The sequence below is a fragment of the Sebastes umbrosus genome, chromosome 6 (genome assembly GCF_015220745.1).
Source record: "Sebastes umbrosus isolate fSebUmb1 chromosome 6, fSebUmb1.pri, whole genome shotgun sequence".
NCBI lineage: Eukaryota > Metazoa > Chordata > Actinopteri > Perciformes > Sebastidae > Sebastes > Sebastes umbrosus.
This window is the reverse complement of record NC_051274.1, coordinates 26030196-26048126: the sequence shown is the minus strand read 5'-3', so window position 1 is coordinate 26048126 and position 17931 is coordinate 26030196. Positions and strand designations below refer to the sequence as shown.

The 17931-nt window shown below is 41.8% G+C and overlaps 1 protein-coding gene across 1 annotated transcript in view; it reads left to right on the top strand.

Annotated features, from left to right (window-relative positions):
• The window catches only part of nphp4 (nephronophthisis 4), a 178362-nt gene that overhangs the window by 64233 nt on the left and 96198 nt on the right, over positions 1 to 17931 (top strand). Inside the window, exon 9 of the mRNA XM_037773417.1 lies at positions 1362 to 1497. Within this exon, the coding sequence (XP_037629345.1) occupies positions 1362 to 1497 (136 nt within the window). The remainder of the gene's footprint in view (positions 1 to 1361; positions 1498 to 17931) is intronic.

Genomic DNA, 17931 nt, shown 5'->3' with positions numbered 1-17931 from the left:
ATTGTGGACAGAACAAGACATTTGAGGACATCATCTTGTTGCTTTGGGAAACACTGATCAACATTTTTCACCATTTTCTGACATTTTATTAACCAAACAACTAATCGATTAATTGAGAAAATAATCAACAGATTAATGGACAATGAAAATAATCGTTAGTTGCAGCCCTAGTGACTAGTACTGTTTGCAAAATACCTAATCCATCGAAAGCATAATGGTGTGCACACATGCTGTCAGTAGCCATCAATAGCAGGCACCACTGCGTATACTGGATGTGTTTTATTTTATTCTTCAGCACCTATATGTCAGGTTGTTTATTTAAGCTGTGGCCCTCCGTGTGATTGGGTGGGATATATTGTACAGTTTCATGAAATAATAACACACATGGACTTTTAATTAAAAGGAATAGTCCGACACTTAAATAAAGTCAAAAATACCAGAGTGTATGTTGTGAAACTCCGCAGATGACACACAGACAGTGAGAGATGATTGCCTTTTTTCAGTGCGTGTCTGAATCAAAATGTATTGTGTGTGCTACTTCAAATGAGACACTCGCTGATTACGGTATGTAGATGATTATACGGGTGTCTTACCAGCATGGCAACGTGTGCACATAAGCATAATCAACACAATCACATGCTAACCAACAATCTGGGTTCAATTACTGTATTATACGGATAATAATAATCGTCATCATCAAACTAACGACAAACATTATATGTTGGGCACTTTTCTGTTTTTCCAAAAGAAGAAAGTGTTTGTGTAAAAGCGGTTTACTGTGATAACAACAGAGTAGGCAATAATTATGATGTTTGCCTTTGTTTTGGGTGCTGCCTTTGAAAGCTGACAGTCTGTCTCGCTTGTGTTATGCCTGGTGCTTCCAGACAGCACAGAAAGAGAGCGAGAGAGAGGAAAAAAAAAAATCTGAAGTGCTCGCTTGTTCCATTCTCCAGAGAGTCCATGAAGCGAAAAAAGAAAAGGCGCTCGGCCCCACCTCGTGACACGCCGGCGCTCCACAGTATGCTCCCGCCTATGGTGTATGCAAACTGTGAATGACGAATACCAAGAGTGATGTTCCACTGCTCACACAGGAGGCCGGTAGCTTGCCCGGGAACATTCAGCAAGCCAGTGTAAATCCTCCAACACTTTGATTTACTTTCTTTTTTAATAAAAAGTAAAACTGTGTTAAAAGAAATAAGGTGACTCTTCATTTTAGTGAGGCATTATCATTTTCGTCTGTGATGGCTTTAATGCACATAGGTCACAAATAAGCATTATATGTGTCCTATAATAGCTTATTTTCTTGCGTTAACATATACACTTCACGCCTTCACTATATATATGTGTGTGTCTCTCCTCAGCTCTGCAACAGCATCCCTCCGTCAGACGCTAGGCGTTCGCAGCAGCTTAGAGCTCCGGCTGACCAATCATCGAGCTTTGGCAATCGTCTTCCAGCTGGAGTACGTCTTCTCTGCTCCAATTGGCCGAGAGACGATGGTAAGAGAAATGCACAAACACGCTAACTTCATGTTAATCCTAAACCCAGGTCCTAGCCTGAAATCAACATCTTGATGAAATGACGACAAACCAGAATGACCTCTTCATCAGAAACACCTCTTCAACTCAAACAGGTCTTCACAATAATAGATGTGCTAAACACACACACACACACACACCCTGCTGCTGTCCTCTCTTCACCCTGCCTTTGTTCTCTCTCTTGTCCTTGGAGCATCACTCCATCCATCTCTTGCCAGTGTCTCCCAGAGGAAATTACCCAAGGCCTCCTTGGCCACAAGTCCTCTGTAAACAAACAAGACTGAAAGAAGTGTAGATAGAAGGATGGAAGTGTGACACTGCAGTAAGGAACCAGAGGAGAACAAATCCATTCATGAGGGTTTGACCAGGGCTGGCAGCTTGCTTCTTATCTTCACTGTCACATATTTGGTCATGGAGAGGTTAATTATTTGGGTATTTCATTGACACACCTTCCCAACCTCTCTCTTGAATGTTTGCTTATGAAGATACCAAGTCTTAAAGAGAAGTTTGTCTTTGTCTAACTAAACCCATTGTGTGTATCCTTGACCTCAAAGAAATACACTGAATGCATGTCTTTCCTCATAAAACATTTGCAAAGCTGAGTTTTTAAAGGAAGGATTGGTAAAGATCTTAGAAACTTTGTTTGTTATATTAGATGAATTTTTTCTTACATCCCAACAGCAATCAATAAATGAAACGATCTGACAAAAAAAGAAGAAAAAATCCTGTATCTGTGGCTGTCAAAGGAGTGTAATAAACCCGTCATTTCATTCGGGCCCAGATGTAATGATTGGAAGGTCTACATGCCTGCTAGCTTGACAGCTGTGAGTACTAACATTAGCCATGTTTGCCGTTAACGTTCATTATGATATGTTTATGTTCATAATGATCATTTTGGGAGAGTGGCTTTGGAGGGAGACCTGAAGCAATGGACTGTAAATGTTGCTGACTTGGCAGCTTGCTTGTTAGATTTAGGGACTTTTGGAATTAGTGCTACTAGCTACTTTCATTGGAAAAGAGTTGGCAACACTGGGCTCGGTTTTTCGATGGGATCATTTTCAAAAAATCTAGTGTACTCTTGCTAGTTTCTCAAGGTTGCCCACCCTGCCTTTAAATATGTTAACTCCTCCATTGTTTACATTCATGTTTACTGGCTTGCAGCATTATTCTTCCTTACCTTTGCTGGCACATTGCAGCATATCTTGGTGTGTTGTTAATAATAATAATAATAATAATAATAATAATACAACATTTTATTTATGTAACGCTTTTCATGACACTAAAAGACACTTTACAAAGTTAAAATGATCATAAAAAAAGAACATCATAATATAAAAACATAACATTAATCACACAATAAAAGCAGTTCTAAAAAAAGGTGAGTTTTGATTAGTGATTTGAACATGGACAGGTTGGTGCAGTCTCTGATGTGTTTGGGGAGTGAGTTCCATAGGGAGAGGGCAGCTATGGCGAATGCTCTGTCGCCCTAGGTCCGGTGCTTGGTTCTGTCTGAGTGGTGGGGACAGGAGGTTGGCATCAGAGCAGCGGAGGGAGTGGGAAGGAGTGTAGTGGTGGAGCAGGTCTATGAGGTAGGAGTGGGCCAGGTTATGGAGGGCTTTGTGAGTGAGGAGAAGGACTTTGAACTGGATACGTTGTGGGATAGGGAGCCAGTGGATGTTTTTAAGGTGGAAAAAGGCAGTCCTGGTGTTACCGCCACCTGTAGATCAGTAGAATAGTATGAAACCATTGGCAGGATTGTGTGCACACATGTGCATCCTTTTGTACGTGAGGTCAAAAACTCCACAGGGAACCTTTAACTGTCAGGAGTCTGACAGCCTTTCACTCTCAGCTGTGGTGGTAGTCGCCGCATGTCTCACCCCACTTATAAGTTAGGATGTTCTGGCTCCAGCAAAGTGGCAATGACCACTGAACTCAAACTCCTGGCTTCCAAATGTTGCCTGGGTGATTGTTGAAATCATTGACTCTACACCTATGGGCATGACTCACTTTATTCCCTAAATAAACTTACTGCGTAGGTACTGTACCATCACTTCCACTGCTGCTGAAATGCAGCTTAGTAGGGACAATTTTTTCAGGGTTGTTAAAAGGCTTTCTGGGAAATGTGGGAATTTAAATATGCAGACAGAGGTTTCGGAGAATTGTGAGTGTGATACTGCTATTAGTGTTTTTTTACTTACTGTTAGAGTGAGTCCAATAGGACTTTAATTAGTATTATAATGTTTTCTTAGTCCCCTTTGTCCCCATGATTTACAGACAAGAGCCGAACTGATGAAGTGATAACAGCAGATATATAGCGGCTGATACGTAACAAGAATTTGCAGTTATCTGTGCTATAGCTCTTTTCACTTGGCAGCTGTTTGCGATAGTTGACAGTGAACAGCATGTAATGTAATGTCATTTAAAGCTGAACGACCCATTATGTTGGTTTGTTGATGTAATGGGCAGATATTAGGCTTCAATCAAACACGGAATAATGGACAATCATGGTTGTTCAGTACTAATTTGGTCATCATTGGTAGGATGAAGATTGAGTTTAAGTTATATTTTTTTGTAGAGCATATTAAGAATGCCCATTGCCTAAACTCTCTGTTATATTTAATAAGTATAATTTTCGTTTGATGATGTAAATGGTCTTTTAAAAGCAAGTCATACTGGTGTGATTGTTAAAACATCAAATTTAAAAAATCAAATTTCAACACAAAAAGTTATTTTGTCCATAATACATTGTGATTTAGTTGAATCCTTATCTGAAGTACTGTCATGTCTCCTCTCTGTCCATATGAATTAATCCAAATTCAAGCCGCACCACTTAACAAGCGCTCATGGCGTGGAAACCCTCAGAAAGACTGTGTTAATTATGTGCGTGGGTGAGCCTTCAACACTTAACGCATGCCAAGGCTGTGCTCTCATTGTGTTACTGCGTGTCATACTTTATACAATCAGAGGTCATCAGATCACCAATTAAAAGTAGCAGAAAAACAACCAGCCACTCGGTCATGGGAGCTCCATGGTACATTTATGCATTAATCTGCAACCACTTGACAGCCAATCGGTCTGTTGTAAATGGACAATGTTCCCCCTTTTGTTGTTGCCATGGATGAGAGTCATTATTCCATGGACTTGTTGACGTATAACGGATATTGTTAAGGGAAAAAAAGGCGATATTTTCCAAAGCATGAAACATATCACAGTTTAAGTGAGGAGTAGCTCACCATATTCACCAGCTTTGTTGCAGTCTCTGTTGTAGTTTGTCCATGTAACTCTGCTTTACTGTTCAATCCTCTATGAAGGAAAATAAAATCTGGATGTTTTTTTTCCCAACTTTGAAACAAAAACTAAATTGCAATAAACACTGCTTATTTCTTGACAGAAGCCCTCATTGGTGCTAGTTTGTGACTTTGAGATAAACCGGTATTGGCGATAACCATGATATTTAAAAAAAAAAGGAATATTTATATCATGTTAATAATAGACATATGATAGTATCATGTAAATAATCCAGTGCCTCTTAAATTATACTTTTTTACAGTTATGGTTACAGACTCTCTCTCCTCTTCCCTACACTTATATTTTTAGGGTCATTTATTTGCCAAAAAGAGACAAAATGCAGAATAAACAAAGTTAAATTTTCTATAGATGTTTGGATAATATCGTTATCATGAATTTTTTTGGCCACAATAATCGTGTAGTGAAAATTTGATATTGTTACAGCCTTACTTTGAGAATATAAAAGGGTCACGGAAAAACAAAACAAGAGTAAGAGTCTACAGGTATGCTAGCGACTCAGTGAGCAGCTGAGGTTGATGAGATTATCATTAGTTTTACTTTTATTTAGTTACAAAGTATTGGACAGTTTATATTTTGACCTGATGTCGGCGCTTGATGAAAAGTCAGTGGATCACCAATTCGTCTTGAGGAGGACACTGATTTTATGGCAATCCATCAAACAGTTGTCAAAACATTTCACTCAAAATCCCAAATGTCAACCTGCTGTTGGCACAAGATTAAATATCAGGAGATCACCAAAGTCTGACTGACTAACTGACATCGGCATCCCCACAGCTACCTTGCCGGCATGGCTAGAAATCATGTGACCGTGTTGAAGCTGAGGTAGTACATGTAAATGAGACTAGTAAACTGGCTACAGAAAGTAAAACATTGCATTTACAGTCAGCACACATACAGTATGCGGTTTGTTATGATTCTATCAGCTCCATGAAACTGAGCAAATGCGTCTCAGAACATTGTTCAGAACTTGATCCAGGTTTTAGTTGCACTCTGCCAGTCTCAAACTGCCACTCTATCGCTGCCAACATGGAGGCAATTGGTGAAGGGAAGGAAGAAAGAAGGAATAGGAGGCATGTGGAGAGAATCTTTAGCACGCTCGGGGCTCTGCCCATCGCCACCTCTGTGCACATCGTGGCCAGCCTCTGTGGAAAGCTGGCTGTGTTCTTGTTGGTTTTGCAAGTTAGAGAGACTTGGCAATGCAGACTAACCCTTATTCCACCAAATGAACAATCAACCAAGACCACATTGGTCTTGGCTGCTGGTCCATCCTAACCTCATCCACCAGATGGTTTGTTACACAGAACCATCTGAGAAGCCGTCATTGGAAACTGTTTGGAAAAGGGCAGGTGATTGGATGAACCATCTGTCAATCAAATTGGAAGCCAGTAGGAAAAAGTAGGAATACACTCCAGTTCTGATATAACTGAACTCTTCAGGAGCCGCCATGGTTGTTTAGAACGAACAGTCGCCTCTCTGTGTTGCATCACACACACCTAAACCACGCCCGAACCTACCAGTAGCTCCTCACACAACGCTGATTGGTCCGTACACAAACACATTACTTGAAGCTTGACATGATGTATTTTTGGGATTGTCACTCGATCTTGTGATATCACAAGAATCCAGCTGCCATGCAAGGTAAAGCCTATCCTTCAAACTCCTTGTTTCAGACCATACTGTATATCATCAACTCATGGCCAGGTTTTCAATCAAATTTGCTGAAGAGTTTCATGTTCCCCAGAGGATGGAGCCTAATGTTTTGATGAAGACCTCCTGATCTTTTCTCTTGTGCCATCATTGGGCCACTTGTGCACTGAAAATATCAACATCTTATGGGCAGATTGTCATTAAATCTGCCTTCACATGATAAGAGATTTGCTCTTCACTCACCGCAAGGTAGGGCTCTGAGACTTGCAGAGGCAGCAGGTGAAATATCTCCCCAAAAAGAGTGCAAAGAACGCCATTCACTGTTTCTAGGCAACAACAACTGTTGCAGCTGTTTTACAACAACTGTTGCAGCTGTTCTCATTGATTGCGCTTTGAAAGGCCAGCGGCAACCAATGTCAAAGTTGAAATAATTTGAACACAGCGCTTGGTGGAGAATTTGAGCGGTGTGCCACGCCAAGGGTAGAGCTTGCGCCTATTAGGGGCGGCACCGCTCTCCCCATAGGAAAACAATGGCACTGCCAGCACAGAGCGATTTTACATTTTTAGACGGCTTGCAGGTGCTCTATACGATTATATAGCAGCAAATAACTATTTGCTATATAAAGATATAGAGGAGTAATATCTAGAATGATGTCGCTCTCCCTCTGTGTGTGTTGTAATCTGAGTGTGTCCGTGTTTTGTTGACATCGCCAGGCCGGCCACGCGTGTTTTTAGTGCATGTGAGCGTGCCACACTGGCTAGCTCACGGCCACTGCTCTGCATTGCGCTCATACGGCGGTTACAGCTGTTACAGATGATGACGTTGCAGAAGCGTAGCTCTCCCTCCGGTTGCCCCCAGGTTAACACTGTTAGCTCTGTCAGCAGTGTTGCTGTTGTTTTCACTGTTAGCGCTGCTAGCACCAATAGCTACAAGCCGCCGGCTCAGCTGTCGCCATGTTGAGAGCTGTGCATAGGCAATAGAAATGCTCCCAATCTCAAATTTAGCACCTCTAAATTTTGAGCAAATTCGTGCTCAACAAAGTTTGAACCTTTTCCATTTTGACATTTAACAAGCTCTCCTATTGCGCCTACTGGCTCTAGACCAAAATATCAACTTTGCACACAAGATATCTCTCAATCCAGACAGATTGCCATGAAATTTATTGAGAGCATGTTCCCAATGGGATACACTGAGAACAAACCTGGTACAACCATCACACTGATACCTGTCTACATCATCCAAGAATAGCCAGGCAAAAACGGTTGTGTGGGTGACCAAAAAAAGATCTCCTACCACACTCTACTTCACCACCTTCGCCTTCCCGGCATGCATGTTTGATGGGGTGAGAGAGATATTTAGCAGGTGGAAAGTAATTTCTGTCTGTGCGTAGGAGTGGAGTGTGTGCGTTTGTGTGCTGATGTGCGCATATGTTATTCATGAGTGTCAATCCAGAGCCTGATCTGTCTTGGGTGTAAACTGATAACGGTTTGATTCATAATATCTCCTGATGACGGCAGCAGCGATGACACCCTAAGTCTCACCCAACCACCCACTCCATGCTGCAAAAGGCTCCCGTATTATCAGCAGACTGCTAAAACTTCAGTCTCTGCATCTTCGGCTACCAAGACGAGCGTGATGGGACAGCGTACGCACATCCCAGCACTGTGTCACAGCTGTCAGAGATGTGATGCTTCTGAGGTGTTATAGCTGTGTTGAGCTGAGGTGTGCCTTCAGGGCAGGCAGCTGCACACTGTCAACAGCACTTCACAGCACTTGACACCACTTGTGAACCACAAATGTGAAGGTTCATGTCTGATTGCCCACCACCTCTTCTGAGACTTTTCAGGCCCCTGTGGAACTGTACTGGTATTTAAACCTGCAAAAATCAATCACGTTGCCATGGCCTTTGACCTTTGAGGCCATTCAGTCACAAAGAAAACATGTCAATACTTTGAATGTGTCAGAGTAGAGTGTGTACAAACAGCGATGTCTGTGTACTCTCGCCTTGTCTTATACGGCTGGATTCTAATGTGTAAAAGGGCGAGTCCATTTTTTTTTTTAAAGGTTTTTATATCATTCTATAGCTTCCCAGTGGTGTTCCTTATGTATTCAAATCCAAACATTCAAATTTTGGTCTAAGTATGTATGTTTTAGCCTCAAAATGATGATGCTTCTATATATACAGTATATATACATCCTTATGCATGTACAGTATGTATGTATGTACAGTAACTTAGATGGTGGTCGGCACGCACCGTTTGTAGAAATAGACAGGAGTACCGGCACGGAAGCTAAGCAATGTACCGCTGCGTGAACGACACGTTAGTTCGGATCCGAAAGTCAAACAATAACACAAACAAACTAACCGATCGATGCAGCGGTAGACCAGCAACTCCTGTGTTCTACGAGGTAAAATGACTGTTTTTGTGAATGGAGACAGGTGGCTGGTGGAGTCACTGAAATAAGTTGAAGTGGCAGCTGAAACAGAATTACTGAAACATGTAAAAATGGCATTTAAAAAATGGTTGAAAAGGCGTTGAAGTTTGAGTTTAAATACTTACACAGTGAAGTTCAAGCGCTGAAAGGATTTGAAGTGCAAGCAATGAACGGTAATAAAATACATATACACATATATTCAAGATTCAAGATTTAAGCCCTTTATTGTCATTGTGTAGTACATCGAAATTAGATTGTAACAATCCCATAGGTGCTAATGAAGGATAATACAATATATGAAGTAAAATGAAATATGATATATTATAGGATAATAGAATAGAATACAGTAGTATAGGAACAATATATTATGTAATAATAATAAAACAAAAGGCTTTGTTGTGCAGTCTGTTGGCAGTGGGAACAGATGCCTGAAACACAATATTATTATGATTGTGTGTGTGTGTGGATTCACCCCTGAGTGACACCTTGATGCTCTCATTGAGAGTCCCTGACAATGTAAACCTGTTTTCTATCATGTTGCATGTGCCCCCTGACTGTCTACATCGCCACTAGATGGTGCTGTGTAGTGCAACTTGAGGGAGCATCCTCTGCTCCAGGTCTGAGCTCGGCTGGGCGGAGGGCAGGAACATGCGGTCTGCCGTGCTGTTGTTCCTTCCTCTGTTTAAATATAATTATGTGGTTTGATGTATTTTGAGGGGGCTAAGGTGGGTGAAAAGAGTAAACCAATTTTGTTGAAATACCTTCTCTTCTAAAACATAACCGCTGCACTCCATAGACAATCACTCGGTGCTCTGAGACTGCCTACATGTCTCATCCTCGCTGTGTTTGAAAGCCAGTCTGCATCTCACTGTAAGACAACGAAAGTGGATGGCCTCCTTTTACAAAATTGCCCTCATTGCCTTTAGTTATGAAGAAATAAAACCATGCTCTGTCGTCATTTGTCCTCTTTGGTATTTTTTTGATTTTAGTTATTATCGGGTTGCTCTTTCTGTCTTGTCTCTCCGTGCCGCGTACTGTCTCCCTCTCGGAGCCTTTGAGCGGACTTCTTTCATGCTCCTTAGGAGCAGTCAGAGGGACGGAGATAACAATTTAAATTAAGGAGGCTGGGGAGAGCGGAGGAACTGGGAATTTGACTGATAGGCTGTTCTCAGAGAGTGTCTGGGGTCAACCAACTTCAAATAATCAACTTTTCTTTCAGTCAAATGTCCACTTCCTGTCGTCTTGATTTTTTTTTTTTTTGCTATTCTCTGTCTCTATTCCCGCCCTCATCAAAGGCTCCATTGTATTACCCAGCATCCCTCTCAGTGCTTATGTCTTGATGGGTTGCACACACGAGTACTGTGTCCTCCCGTGTCCACTCCAGACACACTTTTCCACATCAATCTGCCACCTGTTGAAAAGAAACCTGGAGAAGGGAAAGAAAGGCGGGGTGAAAGTATGTTCGAGAGTTGCAATTAGTTGCTCTGCTCACTGCTATGATCAGTGATTATGACGCCCCAAAATATTAAGATCTCCTACCGTATTATTACAGTAATTGCTCATTTATGTGCTGTATTGATTGGTGGGATGAAACATGGTATTAACTTGGTATGATAATATAATATTACAGTTTGACTTATACACGTACATAGTTCATAATTCAGTCTATCCATTAAGGGATTTAACGAACACTGCAAGGTAAAGTACGGTGCAGTTGACACAATTTTGATTTTGCAAAAAAACAAAAAAACAGAAGGAAACAGCACAGATTTGTGAATGTACACCCAGTTCCACAATAACTGAGATATAGAGAACTATTTTTAGACTCCAACCTTGATGGAGTGTTATGCATCAGGCCCAACTAGTTAGTGAACAGCTGGAGAAAAGAGCCTCCACCACAGGAGACCAGCCTTGAATAGAGACGGGGGTTACAATATAACCCCCACACAACCACCTGTTATCATGTCAAGGGCAAGAACGGACTTCCATGTTCAAAACCAACCATGGCTAAATACCATAGACTGTATGTAAGAAGTGGACGTAGTCAGTGACGTCACCTATTGAAGCCTCGAGTTTGGCATTTTGGCCTCCGCCATCTTGTTTTTTTGCAGAAGTGACACGAGAGGGTGGAGCTAAGCACAACCGAACGTTGAATAAGACATTTTTAGGTGACCAAAATGTTACAATTAACTTTCATGAACTGAAAACACACAGGACAAATACACTGACAACTCCTAGACTGGACAACACCGTGGTAGTGACCTGTCAATCCCAAGGTAGCCACGCCCTAAAGCATCCCCTGCTTTATAGTCTATTTGACTCTAAATGGGACCATAATTTACTAAATGAACATCATGCTGTATTGAAGAAGACTTGAAACTAGCGATTGAGACCATAAACTTACAATGTTTATTGAGGTAATAAATCAAGTGAGAAGTAGGCTCATTTTCTCATAGACTTCTATACAATCAGACTTCTTTTTGCAACCAGATGAGTCGCCCCCTGCTGGCCATTAGAAAGGATGTAAGTTTAAGGCACCTCTGCATTAGACCTGGAGGTTGCCCATTGGTGAATACCACCACAGATTAGTGAGGAAGCATGTTTTGTTGTTGTTGTTTTATTTTGTATTTTGGATAAACTGACCCTATAATTAGTTGATTTTCGGAGTTAAACTCCAATATGTTCCCGTCCTTTTTACCAACAGTACAGAAAAGATCCCTCTTTCATACAAGTCACAAGAGCTTTGACAAGAGCAAGTACTTGTAAAATATTGTGACCCTTGTAATCGCTTTCCTCTCAGTTCTTTGAAACACACATCTATTTGAAAAATGAAAAAAAAAATGGTGTCCATCACCATCATAGTCCGTCATGCATTCAGTTATCCACTCAAAAGTGTAAGTGGAGGTCTTCAACAGTACATGATTTACTCACTGTGAGAATACTTGGGTCACTGACAACTGACGCGAGGCGACGACAGCTCTCCTAATTGTGGTCTGTCAGCACCAATTTAGCCCAGCCGTAACTTCATCTGAGACATCTCTGGCCTGCTCCTGTCTGCCGATTACAGCCCCTCCCCAACCACCGTTAGCACTGCTCATCAACTAAGCAATGTAATACAGTTGCATACTGCTTAATGCAAGACGATGGGGGCTTATTGTTGTCTGCCTTCTTCTACTGACAAGCACTAGCTCATCGCTAATGGAGGGGCCGGTCCAGGGGAAGTGGAAGCACGAGGCGTTGTTGGCCCGCTCGGCATTGTCCTTTTGCCAGGAAACAATTTGTCAGGGAGGCGTGAGAGCTGCAGTCATCCAAAACACTGACACGGAGAATGAGTGACTGCTCGTAGGTCACAGAAGGATGGACGCAAAGCAGATAGATGGAGAGACAGAGGGGAAGGGCGGGACGGACATGTAGAGAGGAGATACTTGGTTTCATCCTCTCACTAACCACCGTTATGCTTCTTAGAGACTGTCAAACGCGAATCACATCCTCGGAACAGTAATTGGCGACTCTCCCGAGCTGTTACACCACAGCAAATTTGTGTTGCAGAGAAAAGATGTTGACAGTTGTGATACGTTTCATGTACTAAAAATGGGTTCTCCGTTTGAGTAACTGGGCCAGCGCCTCCACCAGTGACGAATGTGTCACCAGCATCATGTTTTCATGTGGTGTCACCTGTGACCCCGACTGGGCGCGGTGAGTGCCACAGTCGATTACTGAGCGTCTGAAGAAGTGTAAGCATAAATGCATGACCTTTAGACATACTCACTGTGTTGTCCTTTACTGAGCTCTCATCTGGATATATGCAGACGCTGGGCTGAATTTGGCAGCATGCCTATTTCTCATTATGCTATATAAAGCAACGTTCCAGCTCAAAGAAAACACGGTCATCAGTAAGCCAAAGATGTTTGTTGTGGTGGTCGCCCACAGAACACGTTGGGCAGCACTCATGAATGCTGTCTTATTTTCTGTCTGTGGTTTGATTTAGAACTACAAACCAAAAACATCTGTCAGCTGTCAGGGGGGCGACAGAGAATAATTTCCAAATAACTGAGACTGATGAGGGCAGTGGATACAGAACTCATGGAGACATTTTCGTCCATTTTCACATATTCTCAAGTGTGACTGGACAGAGAACTGGAGAACATCCTGCTACAGATATCACGCATCAAGGTCAGGCATGTGGCAATATACTGTATCAGTGCTAGAGAGCAATTTAGCCAACAGTGATTTCATGCATGCAATGCACCATCTGAAATCAAGCAGATCACTGGGCTCCACACTGACTACACTGAAAATGATAAAAATACAATCTCAAATTGAATATTTTTGTAATTCCTAGTGTAGACTTCTCTACAAACCTAAATGAGGATTTACCCCTTGTAGATTTTGTTCTTAGCTATGGATATTTTGGAAATAAAGGCTTGCAGGATCCTACCAGTGTCACTAATTGGTACATGCTCGCGTCATAACATTTCTTGGGTGAAGCTTATTTCTCATATTCCGTACATTTTCAAATAATAGCTCAAACTATTATTTAACTCAACTTCAGAGTGGTAGGCCTTATTTGAACAGACAGATTGTGATTGTTATTAATTAGTCAGTGAAAACAGCATATTCAAAATGAAAAGATTTCAAAGTTTTCTAGCTTCCGGGTGTTTCTCCTGCTGGCCCCGCCCACGAGTTCCTGCTTTGCCCATGGACTTTACATTGTGATGACGTCACAGATGTTTAAATCACTTTTCTTGGCTTGAGGAAAGTTTTACAAATATAAAACCTCCATGGATCAAAAATTCAGAATAGAAAGAGTCATAATTAACCATGTTTGAGGTGTCTTGTCGTGTTTTATAGTCGTTTCTTTTACGATGGTGGTCTATGGGGAAAATGCTTTTTAGGCCGCAGGGGGATTTTCATCTGCAATACCGCAAGTGATCACTGGAAAAAATTGGAAGCAAGGCTGAGCGGTGGCACCGTATCCAGTTCTTATTATACATCCATGGGATTTATTCATCTCGTATCGTGCCTAACTTTAGTGCATCATAGCATATCGGGTATAGAATTAGCCTGCAAATGCTCCGGTTCAAGATGAGACCAAACTTTTCTATGGATGTCAGTTTTTGGGCCACGACAAAAGGCCAAAATTTGGCCTGCAACAGACTAGGTAAGGCTTTTCTTGCAAAAAAATGTTTTTTGCTACTGAAGTAGTTGCTGATTACATGCGGGCCCTACTGGCCGGTTAGGAGGTGTGAGGTATAAAACCGTCAATAAAATATGTTTTTTCAAAATTTGTGAATCACCACAACAACGAGAGGTCCTCGAGTATGCAGTCATAAATGTGCACAAAAAATAATAGGCTGATGGATCCTGTGCTGTGGAGAGACAGACAGATACACACACGACCGAACGCATGATCTCCCCCCAGAGATAATTGGAAAAAAATACTGAGTTACTCATTCAGTTGTATATTGAACATTCTATCCACTACATCCATATTGTTGATTCTTGACCAATGGCTTAATGATTGTGATTTTGAATCTTACGCGAGCATGCACTTTGTTTGGTGTTAGACAATATTTCCATTAGTTGAGTTATACAACAAATATCACTCTCTTAATTATGTATTTCTTCCCTGCTGTGTCTCAGATGTCACTGCCAGGGGATGGAAGATAAACAGTATGTGGAGCAGAAAACAGTGACATGGCTAGCGGCTGGGTTTATTAAAGGTGTTGGTGTACAGCTTCTTCCCTGTGCCACAGAGACTCTTGTTGGGATTTTAATTGGCTCACCGACAGGTACATGCTGTATAGATTGCTGTGTGTTTTTCCTGTGACTTCCCTCAAGTGGCTGTTTGTGGGTTGTTGTGTGCAATTTTGTGTGTGCATTTGCACGGTTATTGTGAGCCCCTGCAGGCTTTAATGATGTTTGCTGAATGAAAAGCTTTCCCCAATCACATGCTCATTAAAATGCCCTATTTACAACGACACTGTCCCCTGACCTTACGAACCCTTCCCTTGGTCTTAGTTTCCTTGGCTACTTCTATTACATGACATGTGAAAAGTCAGTCCTCCCACTGGAAACCAGAAGAAACCAGTTATGATTTGGTTTGCTTCTGATCTGAAATGTCATACAAATGTTAATTAAATGTTAATCAAACATCTTAAGCCCAGTAATATCATCAGGATTTGGAAGTGATATATTTAGCTGATTTGCGGCCTATTCTGGAGGTCGTTCCTCCCTGGAGGCCGCTTTTCCTTTTTCGCAACGAGAAGAGAAGTCGAGGTTAAGGCAACGGAGGCTACATGCCGCAGAGACAATATTTCGCCCGCCTAATTAAAATGAATGTCAGCTCTCCCCCCACTGAGAAGTGCATCAATCTCCCCCCTGCGATAGGCCCAGAGTGAGTCTTACCCTGTCAGTGCATGCCAACAGTGCTATCCCTCTCCAGACGGATGCATCGCCCTGGCAGCCAGAGAGACAGTGGCGATGATGTTTGCACATCTAATGGTTGCCATGTCGATCGCCACCTCAGACTGAGGCCCCGCTTTAAGTACAGAGGAGTTTCAGCCCCGAATTGAATGGATGTTATTTCAAACAGCAGTTGTATAAAGTGGTCAGGGGCATTTTTTGGAACCATCTGTGGCCCGAGCAGCTGTAGAAAATTCAGTTTTAGCCGTCCAATGTTCCACATAGCAAATTAAATAGCATAGCAAAAAAAATATCCAGTTTTGGGATGGTAAACAGTGAGACAAATGTTGAATTTCAGTCAGGCCTGGTGGTAGGTAATGCTTTCCTACTGTTCAAAGGCACTTGACTAAAACATTTGTGTATTTGTTGCCCTGCCGGTGCCCAAAGTCATTAGAGTTCTATCATTTGCCTGTTGGTAACACAGCAGTCCTTTCTGCCCTCCGGCATCCACTTTATCCCAGAAAAATGGTGTGATTTAACAGGTTTCATTTCAAATCTGAAGGCAATATACCTGAACATTAAGTGTTGGCCTTTAATATCACAGTTATGTATTCCTATATTTATGTAGAGGGAATGTGTATTACCTCCCACAGTAACGTGTCTTTCTTATCATATTTCTTTGACTATATATATATGTGGTTGAGCCAAACATGCTAGGGAACACAGATGGTGCTTACTGTCATTGCAAAATGTCAAGTCAGATTGCATGTGCAGACCAGATAAATACTGCAGGCTTCAAGTCTGACAGATCTGTTATATTTTATAAAATGTACTCATGCAGCACAGATGAAAATATCATCACAAGATTAATTTGAGCCTGCACAGATAAGATATTATGTTGACAGATTTTTATGGAAAAGGCAGTCGTCGCTGTACAACGTGCACCTAATCTTGCATGTGCACATATCATTTACTTTCAGCAAGTGATTTGTCATCTTTCGCATTATCATTATCTTCAGGTGATTTAAATCTTCATCTGAGGGGGGTACGCATGATCTGCTGCTCTGATGAGGGATTGATAACGATCTCAGGTACTTTATATTACTGCTCTCAGTTAAATGTATCCCTGTTGCTTTAAATGAGGAAGCTACTGATGCCGATGCTGGAGCCAGGCTTCAATAATGTGTGTGTGTGTGTGTGTGTGTGTGTGTGTGTGTGTGTGTGTGTGTGAAAGTGAAAGTGAATCTGTCTTTTAGTTTGTGGTACCTTTCTCTGCACTATAAAAAGCAAACAAGACTACAATGGTCTAGCCATGCTAGTGACTCTGTGAGGCTGTAATGCTCATTAAAAGGAAAGCAAATTATATGGCGGATAAATGTTGAAGTCCAATTTGTTATTAGCAGGTAGTGCTTACCATATTTAAGATCTTAATTTAGTGTATTAGTATGCTAAGTACAGATCAGGCTGATGGGAATGTCATAAGTTTTGCAGGTATTTGGCAGAATGAAATTTGGACTTGATGATGGTTCAAGAGAAAACGTTGAAGGGATAGTTTGGGTGTTTTGAAGTGGGGTTGTATGAGGTACTTATCCACAGTCAGTGACAGTAGATGACGGTTGGTACGCCCCCAGCTTGGAGAAGCAGACAGAAGTACCGGTATGGGAGCAAAGCAGTATAGCGCTGTGGATGATGCCAGCAGCCTAGAAAAATCAATATCCATTTAAGTGTACGCTATATTTAGAATAGTGTCTGACGGGGAAGTGAAAGGGAAACTTATCTATACGGTTATTGTCAACGGAGTCTTCTGGCTTTGAAGAGAGAAGAGATAAGTTTCACTTTCAGTTCAGTTCCCTGTCGAAAAGGGCTGTCTGACGGCAAGATGAAGCGGTGAATATATTTTAAATATAGCGTACACTTCAACAGATATTGATTTTTTTTAGGTGGGCCTTTCTTTTAGGAGGCTACATTATGTTTTGCTGCGCGCCCCGTCCACAGAAGTACATTGCTTTGCTCCCGTGCCGGTACTCTTGCCTGTTTCTCCAAACTGGGGACGCGCCGACCATCATCTACTGTAGATAATACACTGACTGTGAATAAGTACCTCATACAACCCTACTTCAAAACACCAGAACAATCCCTTTAGGAGATCCCCGAAGTTATTACAATTCATCTTGTGTTGAACAAATGTCTGTATGACATTTCATGACATTTTACTCAGTTCGTGAAATGTCAGCCTCCTGGTGGCGCTAGAGGAAAAGTCAGGAGATCCCCAAAGTCATGAGGATCGTTTGAGGTCCATGAACCTTTGTACAAGATTTCGTGACCAAGCGACATTAACATCCATAAAACCATGCTGCTAGCGTGGCTAAAATCCTCTATCCTGAACATAGACTGTATATAAGAAGTGGATGTAGTCACCGTGATGTCACCTATTGGTTTGTGGACTGCCGTTTTGAAGTTTTTGCAGACCAGATTTCTCAGATCAGATTTCGCAATTTGCGGACTCCCTTCTAAACATGACCGTATTTTCGCCGTCACCATCTTGGTTCTTTGCAACCAGAAGCGACAGTAGAGGGTGGAGCTAAGGGACGGGTTAA